This window comes from Phyllobates terribilis, unplaced genomic scaffold, assembly GCF_046119375.1.
Source record: "Phyllobates terribilis strain yellow unplaced genomic scaffold, ASM4611937v1 Scaffold_13__5_contigs__length_258822181, whole genome shotgun sequence".
Classification (NCBI taxonomy): domain Eukaryota; kingdom Metazoa; phylum Chordata; class Amphibia; order Anura; family Dendrobatidae; genus Phyllobates; species Phyllobates terribilis.
This window is the reverse complement of record NW_027362773.1, coordinates 56,902,035-56,917,635: the sequence shown is the minus strand read 5'-3', so window position 1 is coordinate 56,917,635 and position 15,601 is coordinate 56,902,035. Positions and strand designations below refer to the sequence as shown.

The following is a 15,601-nucleotide window of genomic DNA, read 5'->3' as shown; positions in this document are numbered from 1 at the left end:
GCACCGCCTGTATGGTGGCACAGTCTCTACAGTTTCAGTAACTGAGGCTTCAGCATCGCCTGTATGGTGGCACAGTCTCTACAGTTTCAGTAACTGAGGCTTCAGCACCGCCTGTATGGTGGCACAGTCTCTACAGTTTCAGTAACTGAGGCTTCAGCACCGCCTGTTTGGTGGCACAGTCTCTACAGTTTCAGTAACTGAGGCTTCAGCACCGCCTGTTTGGTGGCACAGTCTCTACAGTTTCAGTAACTGAGGCTTCAGCAACGCCTGTTTGGTGGCACAGTCTCTACAGTTTCAGTAACTGAGGCTTCAGCACCGCCTGTTTGGTGGCACAGTCTCTACAGTTTCTGTAATTGAGGCTTCAGAAACGCCTGTTTGGTGGCACAGTCTCTACAGTTTCAGTAACTGTGGCTTCAGCACCGCCTGTATGGTGGCACAGTCTCTACAGTTTCAGTAACTGAGGCTTCAGCACCGCCTGTATGGTGGCACAGTCTTTACAGTTTCAGTAACTGAGGCTTCAGCACCGCCTGTATGGTGGCTCAGTCTCTACAGTTTCAGTAACTGAGGCTTCAGCACCGCCTGCATGGTGGCACAGTCTCTACAGTTTCAGTAACTGAGGCTTCAGCACCGCCTGTATGGTGGCACAGTCTCTACAGTTTCAGTAACTGAGGCTTCAGCACCGCCTGTATGGTGGCACAGTCTCTACAGTTTCAGTAACTGAGGCTTCAGCACCGCCTGTATGGTGGCACAGTCTCTACAGTTTCCGTAATTGAGGCTTCAGCACCGCCTGTATGGTGGCACAGTCTCTACAGTTTCAGTAACTGAGGCTTCAGCACCGCCTGTATGGTGGCACAGTCTCTACAGTTTCAGTAACTGAGGCTTCAGCACCGCCTGTATGGTGGCACAGTCTCTACAGTTTCAGTAACTGAGGCTTCAGCACCGCCTGTATGGTGGCACAGTCTCTACAGTTTCAGTAACTGAGGCTTCAGCACCGCCTGTATGGTGGCACAGTCTCTACAGTTTCAGTAACTGAGGCTTCAGCACCGCCTGTATGGTGGCACAGTCTCTACAGTTTCCGTAATTGAGGCTTCAGCACTGCCTGTATGGTGGCACAGTCTCTACAGTTTCAGTAACTGAGGCTTCAGCACTGCCTGTATGGTGGCACAGTCTCTACAGTTTCAGTAACTGAGGCTTCAGCACCGCCTGTATGGTGGCACAGTCTCTACAGTTTCAGTAACTGAGGCTTCAGCACCGCCTGTATGGTGGCACAGTCTCTACAGTTTCAGTAACTGAGGCTTCAGCACCGCCTGTATGGTGGCACAGTCTCTACAGTTTCCGTAATTGAGGCTTCAGCACTGCCTGTATGGTGGCACAGTCTCTACAGTTTCAGTAACTGAGGCTTCAGCACCGCCTGTATGGTGGCACAGTCTCTACAGTTTCAGTAACTGAGGCTTCAGCACCGCCTGTATGGTGGCACAGTCTCTACAGTTTCAGTAACTGAGGCTTCAGCACCGCCTGTATGGTGGCACAGTCTCTACAGTTTCAGTAACTGAGGCTTCAGCACCGCCTGTATGGTGGCACAGTCTCTACAGTTTCAGTAGCTGAAGCTTCAGCACTGCCTGTATGGTGGCACAGTCTCTACTGTTTCAGTAACTGAGGCTTCTGCACCGCCTGTATGGTGGCACAGTCTCTACAGTTTCAGTAACTGAGGCTTCAGCACCGCCTGTATGGTGGCACAGTCTCTACAGTTTCAGTAACTGAGGCTTCAGCACCGCCTGTATGGTGGCACAGTCTCTACAGTTTCAGTAACTGAGGCTTCAGCACCGCCTGTATGGTGGCACAGTCTCTACAGTTTCAGTAACTGAGGCTTCAGCACCGCCTGTATGGTGGCACAGTCTCTACAGTTTCAGTAGCTGAAGCTTCAGCACTGCCTGTATGGTGGCACAGTCTCTACTGTTTCAGTAACTGAGGCTTCTGCACCGCCTGTATGGTGGCACAGTCTCTACAGTTTCAGTAACTGAGGCTTCAGCACCGCCTGTATGGTGGCACAGTCTCTACAGTTTCAGTAACTGAGGCTTCAGCACCGCCTGTATGGTGGCACAGTCTCTACAGTTTCAGTAACTGAGGCTTCAGCACCGCCTGTATGGTGGCACAGTCTCTACAGTTTCAGACCTGAAGGTGCTGCACTTGGCCCGGTATGCTGTCTGTGTGGTAAACTATTTTTAGGGGTAAAAGATCTTAAACTAAAGGGAAACTCTGGTTTACCACAATTGTTAAATGAAAATACATCTATTGAAATCTGTCCAGAGCTAAGTCATCCATCGCTGTGTTTGTGCCTGTTCACAGTGAGTAGATGCCTCAAAGTCCTCACCTCAGATCCATTCCAGTGATTCATTTGTGCATGCGCCATGTTAATTAGAAGGCGCTCTGAGGTTGTGTTCAATGTGAGATTTCTGAGGCCAAATCATTAAGACTGTCGTTGATGAAGGACTCGCTGGAGTATGATAAGCTGAATTAATTCAGCATATGAAAAGAGATAGTAAGGCACCAGTCACACTATGCAGCTTTCAATTGTTGAGCACAAATCGCTGCACTCTGCATATAAGAGTGTTAGCCTGGAAACCACGTATACAGGGCACTAGCCGTGTGCATGCGAGCCAGGTGGTGCAAATTCCATATATAGTGAAACTTGAGCCATAATAGCTATAGAAATGGAACAGATAATGCACTCACCAACAGTGTTGCTTGATAATAGTCCTGTTTATTCGGGATTACACATGCGGAGGGGTGGTGCAGGTTCTGGGGTGCGGGGGGTAAGTGGACAACGGCCTTTTCGCACGAGTCCTGCGCTTCAACGGGTCCACTACAGGTGAGCAGTCGAGGCCTTTTGGTTATATACCTGAAAATGAGGCAATACGGCCAACCCACCTGCACAGGTGTTGATTAAGTGAAACAACACACAAATAAAAAAATGTTTAAAAACACAATGCAACACGAACGCAGTTACAATGAACTTATGAAAACTCGTATAAATACAGATAAATCCAGGCAATCATTGAGTCCTGTTGGACCTTGTGCGTTAGAGACCAGAATTAGCCTAGCTTCTTTTTGAAGTAAAACTAAATTGTAATTACCTCCGTAATTTATTAGGGTCGCTACCATGAGCTTCTTTCATGTGCTGAATTAAACGGGCAGAGCCCTTTCCTGAACTAATTGATCTATAATGCTCACCAAACCTCACATGCAGGGGTCTGATGGTTTTCCCAATGTAGAAGAATCTACAGGGACAGATTGCTGTAACATTTCTGGCGTAAAATATCCCTTCACTTTTGATTAAGTTGTTTCTTCAAACTGTCATGAAAAGAGCAAAAGTGCAACATTTTTGTGAAACTCCATAATATTGCTACTTGGTGACAATACTTTGATGAATTGCCTCTAATGAGTTTTTAAAATGGATGTTATTTTGGATGTTTTGGAGTTTTTATCTCCAAGAATTTTTGAATCAGGACCCACTTTGAAGAAGTGGCGTGTACTTTTTTTTACCACAAGGTATTTTTCTAAACCTCTCCAGGAAAAAAAAAATGCTTCAAAAACTACAAAAATGTGAACCTCAAAGTGGTTTTACTATAGAAATGAATAGGAAGAGTTTCCATGTGTTCTGTCCCGCAAAACTTTTGTGTGAACATAACTGAATAGGGTTAAAACGATGAAATGGACACCAGATACCAGGAGTGGGTCTCCCCAATTCTGTGGTGGTGTTATTCACAACATAGCGTTACTGCTTGTGCCATGTATTAAAGGGGTTGTACAGGACTATTTTAATTTTTTTTACTATGACCCTAAAAACATATAGGTAGGTAGTTGCTGACAGAGGCAAGTACATGCCTGTTCTACCCGGTGCCGGCTCAGAGCGATCACCGGCTGCACCTCCCGCGGCTAGACATCAGCTGAGCAGCTCTTCTTCTTCCGGGCTGTTCTGTAGACTGGGTGTGACTGATGACGTCATGCTTCTCGCAGATAGCCAGCAGGTAGCCAGCTATCAATCAGCATGACCTTGTCAGTCACGCCCCATCAGCAGAGCGGAAGAGAAGGCGCTGAATCGCCGGCAGGAGCGGTCTATGACCACTCTGTACCGGGAGCGATCGGCGCCGGGCAGAACAGGCAGGTAGTGAGATAATATCTGCCTGCTAATTCTTCGGCACATAGAAAGAAAATTAAATAGTCCTGGATAACCCCTTTAATACCAACACATTGACACTTTCCTAAATATGAGAGTTGATTTTAGGTCATGGTGTGGTTGTTTGCCTTTGTGTTTTTCTGACATCATGGGTTCAACTTTCTGTAGAAAATAAAAAATATATATTTAACAAATTTATAGCAGAAATCTATTTACATGCAATAGAAAAATAATCTCCAATAAATGTAAAATCCTCAGCGTACCCTATCCATTGCAGATATTACTAAAAGTAAAGAAATGTATGTTACAGTGACAGATCTATTTACAAGCCATTACTGATAAAAGACCTTCTTTTTTCTACAGGACACCATGGTTTAATGGATGGGGATTTAATCTTCCTAGAGGCCAGTCTTTACTTGACAAGTGGAACCTTATCCCTGAGGGCATCGACATTCTAATGACTCACGGCCCTCCCCTCGGTAAGTTAAAGCCGCGCTGTCACCTTACACACACAGAGGCGGCCTTTAATGTAAGCAGCATGAATCTTCCAAACCCGGGCACCAGCTTTCCCTCTGCACACAAAGCAATGAATAAAGAAAAAAATTGATGCCTTTACAGGAGCCCGGCATGATAATTAAACCCAGCAGATCTGGAGAGTTCCTAGGTGTTGTTTAAATTAAATTTTCTGATTTACTGGAGCCGGGGAGAATTAAATGGATATCCACAGCAGTTCTGCAGCTCTTCCAGCTCGGTCATTTGTTTTATTAACTGTATTTATCTGACAGGTAACTGCTCCCAATTCTGAGGTTTTATGGGTTTAGTGGCTGGGCTAGAAATCTAAGAGCTTCTTTTAAGTCTGGCACTAGCTCCATCTGCTGCCCATGTGGTGCACCCTGCATTCATGTGTCAGCCTTTGTGGGGTACCAGTAAGGCAGGACTGGAAATGCAGTCATTCAGAGAATTAAACAGGGTGATATATTACTTTGGCAGAGTACATGGGTATGCAGGCATTGCTTGAATTTAGTCCGAAACGAAGCACATAACAAGCTTTGTGCACATGGCAGAGCTGCATACACCGAGGCTGTACTGAGGTACTTGGAAAGCTTGTAGTTCCAAATTATGGCGCTATTGGGGCTTCATGTGTCACCATATGGTGATCCGCAAAAGTAAGGTCTGGATGTACACGGCCCAATATAATGGCTCCAAACAACTCTAAATGTCACATGCGTGCATAAACCTGGGACAGGCATTTCCTTCTGTGACCTGACATACCAGTACTGAGGCCAAGTCACATCAAAGCAGCATGGTGGCTCAGTAGTTAACACTATTGCTTTGGGGTCCTGGGTTCATATCCCACCAAGGACAACATCTGCAAAGATTTTGTATGTCTCCCCATGTTTGCGTGGGTTTCCTCCAGGTTCTCCGGTTTCCTCCCACACTCCAAAGACAGACTGATAGGGAATGTACGAGGGTCAGTCAATAAGTAATGCCTCCTATTTTTTTTCTCCTTTTAAATTGGCAAGAAATTCAAATGCAATTACATAGGTTGAAAACCACAACATTAACGATTCATTTGTCACTTTTCAATATAATCTCCATCCATTCCCACAGTCTTGGTCCACCGTTTACCAAGGGCATGTATTCCAGCATGGTAAAAAGCATTCTTGGGACCCACCGCGCACAAACTTTTCTGTATCCCAGTTGTCCAATAATTTTCATCACACTGCCTTTACTGAGGCAGATAATGCCACACAATTCATCTGCAGTCACCCGGCGGTCACCACGAATGATGTCATCGACTCGCTGAATGTTGCTTGGAGTCACTGCGGTTACTGGCCTGCCACTCCGCATTTTGTCAGCCAACGTTGATGGCCCTTCAGCTGTGTTACAGCAACGAACCCATCGTCTAACAGTACTGACATCCACTGTTGCATCATCGTACACATTTTTCAGTCTCTCATGAATTCGAATGGGCGTTTCACCTTCTGCATGCAAGAATTCAGTCACAGAACGTTGTCTAATACGAACATCGATGTCAGCCATTTTGCAAACGGATACAGTCCTGCCACCTGTTGGTGCAGGAAGTTGCAATTGCTGTGGATTGGAGAAGAAGGTTTGAGGAATTGTGCCAAATTCGAATATTTAACATAACTACCTTATTTAAGGAGAAAAAAAATAGGAGGCATTACTTATTGACTGACCCTCGTAGATTGTGAGCCCCAATGGGGACAGTGATGATGAGGTCTGTAAAGTGCTGGGGAACATGATGGTGTAATATAAGTGAGTAAAATAAAGAAGAATAAAAGCAGTAGCCTATATTTACTACTTATATTCTGCCCCAGTCAATGTGGAGAGAATAGTTACTGAGATTGGCACCCAATGTGTTGAAATGGGCTTTTCTATTGAACTTGACACATTTGGAATTTCATGGAAAGACATGATTTTGTACCATTCATTTCTACTTATGTCCACTTTTCACATAATTTTTTTTATAAATTGAAGATTAGAAAAAATATGCATATTTGTCACCCTTTCAATGCCAAAAAAGTCACATTTTTCATAAAATACTGCAAGGAGAAATGTTACCCCTTAGATACCGATTTGATGCCTCTCATCCAGCCAAACCAGAACTCACACTTTGCACTGATGAGGGGCAGTACCCCGAAACACAGTGTCTGTAGATTGAGTTTCTGGTCCTGGCTTATATCCTAAGTCTTGTGATTAGGCTTATTAAAGGGTCACTGTTGACTTTTAGGATTACTGCTTCCTGTAAGTGGCACTAGAGTTCTGGTCCTCTTCCTCTCTGAAGAGACAATTTGTAAATACATTCAGAATGTGGACACATGTATACAGTTCTTGTTTGTCCTGGGGTCCTAGTGAGCCATCTATTTCACATTCCTCTTGACAAGTCAAGAGCATACTTTATCCTGGGCCTCACAATCTTATTAGAAGTATCTCTGGGGCTGGCCAAGAACATAGCGGCTGCCATCAATAAGTGCAGTCTGCCCTATACCATACACTACATCCCGTACAGACAGCCACCCCTTATAGCCCCTACTTGCCTCCTGAACTTACCATAGGCCCCTATGGTATCTGATTTTTGAATGTGTTAAACCTTATTCTCCATTCCGAGGACACAAGGAAACCAGAGATACAAGTAGTATAAGAGAAATGATATTTATCTTGGTGTTAGTGTTGTTTATTTCAGTTCCACCATTCAGGAAATACTTTGGTACAGAATATTGTCATTTTATTGTATCAATACATTTTAAACATTTTTTTTTACCTAAATTGCAAATTTTGTATGTATAGTATGGTATAGGCAAGGATCTACTGCCTGAATTTAGGGATCAATAACGGTACATATGTCAAATCCAAATAATCTTTAGTGCCTGTGAGCAGCCACTGGGGCCACTTGTCATACAGATGACCCAGGAGCTCACAGCTGGTCATGTAACTCAGGAGAGGAGCAGGAGCCGCTCTGCACGGGGATGTGGAGCTCTCACATGTGCTACGTAGACAGTCAGTAATCTTCTGTCACTGTAGTAGCCACGTCTTGCACCATTGCGGCACAGTGTTTTGTCTTCCTCCTGGGCCCCCTATAATGTAGAGGCTGCTTTTATTGTTAGATTTCTATCTTAAAAAATCTGCATAAAGCAATGTAGTGTAACAAGTTTTTCTTGTGGGGCTTTGAAAGCACAATCTCTCTTAATTACCTTTTATTGAAGAATCCCTGCTGTGTAAATTGAGATGTTGCAAAGATGCGACAAACTACATCGCTTAGTTTCCTTAACCTCTTTGAGACTCCACTAGGATTAGCCTTCTCGTATAGGCATTCAGTGGGTTAATACGATTGAAGAACAAGAAAGGGCCCACTTTCTGCAAAACTCTTACTTTCTCTCACTTTTTAGATTTTTTTGTTGTGTACTTGTAGCTCCCCCCATCCTTGTGTGGTGATCTCCTCTGGTAGTAAAAGAGTTCATGGAGGCTTGAGGTTTTAGATTTCAATTAAGGAATATCTTTAGTTGTTTTAGAGAAAATTGAGTTAAAAAAAAGCTTCATCTATAAAGCGGAGTTCACATTCTTTACACTAAATGTATCAGAGAAGTGTATTTTTTGAAAACTTCTAGCTCTCCCCATCACAGATGTATCAGAACGGAGCTTGTTAGGGTTTTGTGTCAGAGTTGAGGTGTGTTCTGCCATTTACAGGACTTGTCCGGTCTTTCAGGACCTTCATCTATTAGCCGGCAGAGAGCTCCTACGTATAGAACCTTACTCTGAAGTATCCATCATGTCGGGGCATTGATTTAATTAGGAACATTGTAATCCTTAAAGGGAATCTGTCAGTAGGATCAACCCTCCTAAGCCGTATATGTGAGCATGCAGGTCATAGGAAGCTGAATAAAACGATACTGATAACTGTGATCTGATGTTTTATTCCTGGGAAGTCAATATTTTTGTTATACGTAAATGAGCTGGATATAGTTTTCCCTGAGAATCGGCCTCCAAAGATTATTTTAAATGAAAGGGGGCAAAATCAGCATGAGACATGTAATGACTGACAGTCTGCTCTTCTGGTTTTATATAAGCTCTGGAGGCAGATTCTCGGGGAGATCCATGTCCAGACCATAGATCTTAACAGCTCACACTTCCCTCTCAGCTGCCTCTAAGCTTCTATCCCTCACTTCATGCTTCGGTCTTACTCAGTGGTCTTCCACACCCACCCACAAAGACGGCCACACACTGGACCTCATCTTCACCCGCCTCTGTTCCCTATCTAAACTCTCTAACTCACCTCTCCCTCTTTCTGACCATAACGTACTCACATTCTCTTCTCTCTCCTCTCCAGGGCAACAATCCCCACTCCACAAACATGCATACCCTCGCAGAAATCTCAAACACCTTGACCTACACTCACTCTCTGAATTCCTCCTGCCTCTTACAGACATTAGTTCCTTACATGATGCAGATGTTGCTGCCACTTTATACAACACCACAACCGCCGCTGCAGCTCTCGATTCGGTCGCCCCCCTCACACATACCAAGGCTCGCACAATCAACAGACAACCCTGGCACACCAGCCTAACTAAAGAACTGCGACGGGCCTCCAGGGTTGCTGAGCGTAGATGGAAAAGGTCCCACTCCAATGAGCGCTTCATCGCATTCAAACAGTCCCTCACTACCTTCAAGTCCACACTCACTGCAGTAAAAACAAACATACTTTGCATCTCTCATATCCTCCCTCTCTAACAACCCCAAACAACTATTCAACACCTTCAATTCTCTCCTCCATCCCCCAGTGCCTCCTCCCTCTCCTCTTATGTCAGCCGAAGACTTTGCCTCATTCTTCAAGCAGAAGATTGACACCATCAGACAAAGCTTTTGCCTACAGCCCCTCCCCACACCTACTCAACCCTCTTCTTCCAAAACCACCTTCTCCACCATTTCTGAAGATCAACTTTCCTCTTTAATCTCCAAATCACACCTCACCACCTGTAAACTTGACCCAATCCCATCCCACCTCATCCCAAACCTTACCACTATCTTCATCCCAGCCCTAGCCCACCTCTTCAACCTGTCACTAACAACTGGTGTCTTCCCTTCATGCTTCAAACATGCCTCAATCACACCCATCCTCAAAAAGCCCTCCCTTGACCCATCCTCTGTGTCTAGCTATCGCCCCATATCACTTCTCCCCTATGCCTCAAAACTACTGAAACAACATGTCCACTCTGAGCTGTCCTCCCACCTCTCCTCCTGCTCCCTCTTCGACCGCCTACAATCTGGTTTCCGACCGCACCATTCTACTGACACTGCACTGACTAAAGTCACCAATGACCTACTAACTGCCAAATCTAAGTGACACTACTCTGTCCTCCTCCTAGACCTGTCATCTGCCTTTGACACAGTGGACCATTCCCTCTTACTACAGATTCTCTCATCTCTCGGCATCACAGACTTGGCCCTATCCTGGATCTCCTCATACCTAACAGACAGGACATTCAGTGTCTCCCACTCACACACCACCTCCTCATCTCGCCCCCTATCTGTCGGTGTCCCCCAAGGTTCAGTTCTAGGACCGCTGCTCTTCTCCATCTACACCTTAGGCCTGGGACAGCTCATAGAATCTCATGGCTTTCATTATCTCCTCTATGCTGATGACACACAGATCTACCTCTCTGGACCCGATATCACCTCCTTACTAACCAAAATCCCACAATGTCTGTCTGCTATTTCATCCTTCTTCTCTGCCAGATTTCTAAAACTTAACATGGACAAAACAGAATTCATCATCTTTCCACCATCTAATTCAACCCCCCCAACTGACCTATCTATCAACGTCAATGGCTGCCCACTCTCCCCAGTCCCTCAAGCTCGCTGCCTTGGGGTAACCCTGGACTCTGAACTCTCCTTCAAACCACATATCCAAGCCTTTTCCACTTCCTGCCGACTCCAACTCAAAAATATCTCCCGGATCCGCACATTCCTCAACCATGAATCTGCAAAAACACTAGTGCACGCCCTCATCATCTCCCGCCTTGACTACTGCAACCTCCTGCTCTGTGGCCTCCCCTCTAACACTCTCGCACCCCTCCAATCTATCCTAAACTCTGCTGCCCGACTAATCCACCTGTCCCCCCGCTATTCCCCGGCCTCTCCTCTCTGTCAATCTCTCCACTGGCTCTCCATTGCTCAGAGACTCCAGTTCAAAACCCTAACCATGACATACAAAGCCATTCACAACCTGTCTCCTCCATATATCTCTGACCTAGTCTCCCGTTACTTACCCGCACGCAACCTCCGATCCTCACAAGATCTCCTTCTCTACTCCCCTCTTATCTCCTCCTCCCACAACCGTATACAAGATTTCTCCCGTGCTTCCCCCCTACTCTGGAACTCTCTACCCCAACGTATCAGACTCTCGCCTACCGTGGAAACCTTCAAAAGGAACCTGAAGACCCACCTCTTCCAACAAGTCTACAACCTGCAGTAACCACCGCTCCACCATACTGCTGCACGACCAGCTCTACCCTCACCTACTGTATCCTCACCCATCCCTTGTAGATTGTGAGCCCTCGCGGGCAGGGTCCTCGCTCCTCCTGTACCAGTCGCTGTCACATTGTGTTCAAGATTATTGTAATTGTTCTTGTATTATACCCCTTTTTCACATGTAAAGCGCCATGGAATAAATGGCGCTATAATAATAAATAATAATAATAATATAAGAAAAACATGGATTTCTCTGGAATAAGATATGGGATCGCAGATATCAAGGTATCATTTTATTCAACTTTCTAATTGTCCTGCATGACCATATAGACGGCTTAGGAGGGTTCATCCTGCCCCTTTAATTTTCTTTCTTTTAGAAATAGCATTGCGGCAAACTGACTGGGTATGTTTCACAGTATTACTGCCTATTACCCTGGGTTTCAGCATCAGGACTCCCTGTGATAAGAGTATTATCAATTAACCCCCACCCTCCTGGTCCCCCAAAAAACATATCCAAAGAGGACATACCCCACCCCCTTTAATCATTGCAGATTGAATATACACTTCAGGAGAGACTGTTGCCAATTGCTATCTAGACTGTATACAAATATTTAATCTGTGGAAAGTATTTCGTCATGAGGGATTTTCTGCAGACCTTAAAAATAATGAAGAATTGGTCTTAAAAATAATAAAGTATAATAGAAAGTTGTATAATAATGAAGCTGATGGCATAATGCTCATGAAACTAAAGACTACTTATTTATTACATTGTGAGCACCTTGGCACAAACCTCACCAATAGACCCCAGCCTTGGACGGGTTGCCTTTGTGCAAACCAGTCATGCAGTCCAAGTCTAGAACTCGGGACACAATTGGCCCAATTCATCATTTGCAATTTATTGAAGTCACTTTTAATTTTCTGTCTTATAATAATCGCTGATGTTTTATGCACCAAATTCTTTCAATAGACTCACGCTTTTCACGCTATTTTGAGAAAAATAAATATTTACAACAGAAAGATAACTTTTATAGTGTATAAAATGTATAGTGAATAAGCCATAAATACTAAAGTCACTACATAGGAGAATATTAATCCCGAAAATTGTAGCAACATCAATGATGAATCTGCCTAGCAAAGAGCATTTCACGTTGTACTGAATGACATTGAGTGTTGCAACACCAAAATGGAAAAGTTGTGTAAATCCAAGAATAAATACACATGATATGCAGATGAAGAAAAATGGAAACTAAATTTTTAAAACCTCTAGATTTATTCAGTATCAAGTATGAGCACTACACACACAAACGCCCACACTTACATGTCTTGGCTGCAGTTAGTGAGGTCATTAATAGTTGCCTGTGGAATGTTCTGCCTCACTGAATGCACTTGAGGAAATCATCAAAATCTGCTGCTGGCAACTCACTTTGCAATTGCCAACCAATGTTGTCCCAGATGTGCTTGATGGGAAACAAGTCCGGAGATGCTGCGGGTCATGGTCACACATTTAGGCGGTTCTGTCTGCTCATAGTAGCACAAACCGCATGTGGCCTGGTGTTGTCATGTTGAAAAATGGCTCCTGGGACACAACCACAACCAAACTAATGTAACGCCGAGCTGTTAGTTTATCTGAAATGAAGACTAAAGTGGCCCAGTTACTGTACATTATGCCCTTCCATACCATAATCCTGGGAGTAGGAACAGTGTGACATACCCATGTGAAGGCATTGTCCACTCTAGACCATTCTCTGCTTATCATTATTAGAACCCTCCTGTTTGTTTTTTCCATCTTGTGTTTTGCGGTCACATGACCGTGCCTTTATATTCCAGCTCCGCCCTTTTGGCTGTGCTGGACTTCAGTGTTTGACTGTTTCTCTAGCCAGGTACTTCTGTGCCTTTCTCTGTCAGTTCGCTTGGTCCTTCTGGGACCTCTAGTACCTTTTTGTCAGTTTGTCTTTTTGTGTTCTGCAACTACTTCTCTGTTTAGGAGGTGTCCCATTTTTTGTCCCAGTCCTTGGTTCTTTTAGGGACCCCTCCCCTTATGCTATAGGTCTTCGTTCAGACTAGCCGAGGACTAAGGCGGGTCTGTTCGCTAGGAACAGGCAGCCCGCTACATCGTAGGGATTCAGCTTAGTCTTACTGTAGGGACAGCTTTCCCCTATCTTTCCTTAGTTCATGTTGCAGATCATAACAATCATTATATCCAAGACAAAAAAGGGGAATTCATCGCCGAAGAGGATAAACCTCCATTTCCATCTTGCTCTGCTCCATGATGACCTTTCAGAGCAGTGTCATCTGGTCAATGGTACATCTATAGTTGTGTAAGGGTTAATCACAATTCGCTGTATTGTTGGAGATTTGTGATGTAATATATGATCTGGCCAGTAGATGGCAGTGGAGAGGCCAGAGTTGCAGAGTGGGGGTTTGGCAGTTGGTGAAAGTTGATAGGGGAGTTCAAGGTGGAAGTGAAGCTGCGCATCGTTGGAAACAGGTCTGGATACAGCGGTGAGACTCGTGATCTGTTTTTGGTGACTCTGGGACACGTTGTTCGTCTTGACATGTGCCGACTTGGTGAGGACAACCAAGGACACAGCATCTTGGGCTAGGCCACGTTGAGGTTCTATCTCTAAGGACTTAGAGAAGCCCTGCGTTGGAGAGATCGGCATTCCTTAAGAGATTCAAGTCAGCGTTTCTGATTATTTGGGACTCAACCCAGCAAGGACCCTTCTATTTCAGTCTGAGGACGTACCGGTACCATCTTATATCTCAATATATATGTGCATAAATAACTTTATAGAGGTCTAGTTAGTTAGAGAAACGGCCTCTTCTGTAAGAGACACTTCAAAAACTGCTCCAGGTAGGCGATTACTGAAGTGCTGGCAGAACACTGTCGTTTTGTGAATTTATGCATAGAAAGGGTTAATCGCATGTATTTTGCTTGCATATAACTGTTTATTCTGTTAAGTATGCCTGTGAATACTCTTAGTCGGTGTTATTTAGAGTAAATGCTGTCATCGTATTTGTTATTTATACGCTGTTTACCTACCAACCTTTCCTTTGTTTTTTATAAACTGTTTAGTAAATATTTATATTTTAGTATCTAATATTTGTGTGAGTCTGCTGATTGCTGCTGTACCCCTCGTCCTATGGCCGTCCCTTGTCCATGTTTCAGGTGGACATCTGGCTTCTATCTCAATGTGATGCAAACACCTTCTCATGGTTTTGTAGACACCGTTTGATGCCTTTGATTTAGTATGTGACATCCAATTTCACTTGCAGTACAGAATGGATGAATCATGTAATTATTGGTGTCCAAAGTCTCCAAAGAGCTATCTTTAAACATGGTAATGGCAGGCTGGAAGTTGCTCGTAAGCATCATGCATGGACTAAACGCACTACCATAGTCTGCAGCATCTCTGGTTTTCTCTCCTGTCAAGCTCATTTGAGATGTCAGATTAAAAAAAAATCTTCATGGGAGGGCTTTTTAATAACCTCATTGACAGCAGCCAAGACTTGTAAGTGCGAAGATTTCTGCGCGTGGTGGTCATATTCAATACTGAATAAATTGAGATGTTATGAAAATTTTGTTTCTATTTTTTTGCATCATTACATATCAGTAACATGTGTATCCATCCTGAGTTCTACAATTCCAAGACTTTTCCATCTTGAGGTTGCAATTTCAATGTTGAGGAGTGTATATATGTGTATATACGTTTATGTGTGTGTATATATACTGTATATATCAATGCCCAATTGGTACAATATGAAAGAGATGTATAGATATGTAAGCTGCTCCATCTCAAATGCTTTTTCTTACTTCTTCTTGGGTAGTTTGTGTGATAATTGATGTTCACTTTTATGGATTCTCTACATTAACTGTAGAACTAAGTGGCTCTTAAACTGTAAGAGCCATCAATTAGCTGTGACTTCATTGCTAGGCATTCACTTAAGTTTCTGAAAGTCTGTGATTTTAACCTTTGTGCTGCCATGTTCATAACACTTTCTGTAGCCAGTGCTCCTCACAATGCATTTAACACTTCCATAGACTGTCCAGAATCTGAGCACAAGATCATTTACTGTTCATTTACTGTCTATAACTTGTGGGATAAGATGATGTGATGAGGACAGATAGTAAATATTTGTCTCTGCCAAGAAAATACAGGCAAATACTTAATTATCATAATACCATCAGAAAGGAGTCTGATTGGCTCCAAATTTATTCTGCAGCAGGACAATGAGCCTAAACCTACCGGCAATGTGAAGAAAAGCAAGGAGTCCTGGAAGTGATGATATGACCCCAACAGATCCCTGATTTCAACTTCATTGAGTCTATCTGGGATTACATGAAAAGATGGAAGGATCTCCACATGCGGCATCCACAGAAGATCTGTAGTTAGTTCTCCAAGATGTTTGCAACATTCTCCCCGCAAAGTTCCA

At 44.0% G+C, this 15,601-nt stretch overlaps 1 protein-coding gene across 2 annotated transcripts in view; it reads left to right on the top strand.

The window, feature by feature from the left end:
• Positions 1-15,601, top strand: part of MPPED2 (metallophosphoesterase domain containing 2) — a 198,764-nt gene that overhangs the window by 174,177 nt on the left and 8,986 nt on the right. For both annotated transcript variants that reach the window (XM_073658081.1, XM_073658080.1), the window contains exon 5: positions 4,541-4,656. In XM_073658081.1, coding sequence (XP_073514182.1) covers positions 4,541-4,656 — 116 coding nt within the window. The remainder of the gene's footprint in view (positions 1-4,540; positions 4,657-15,601) is intronic.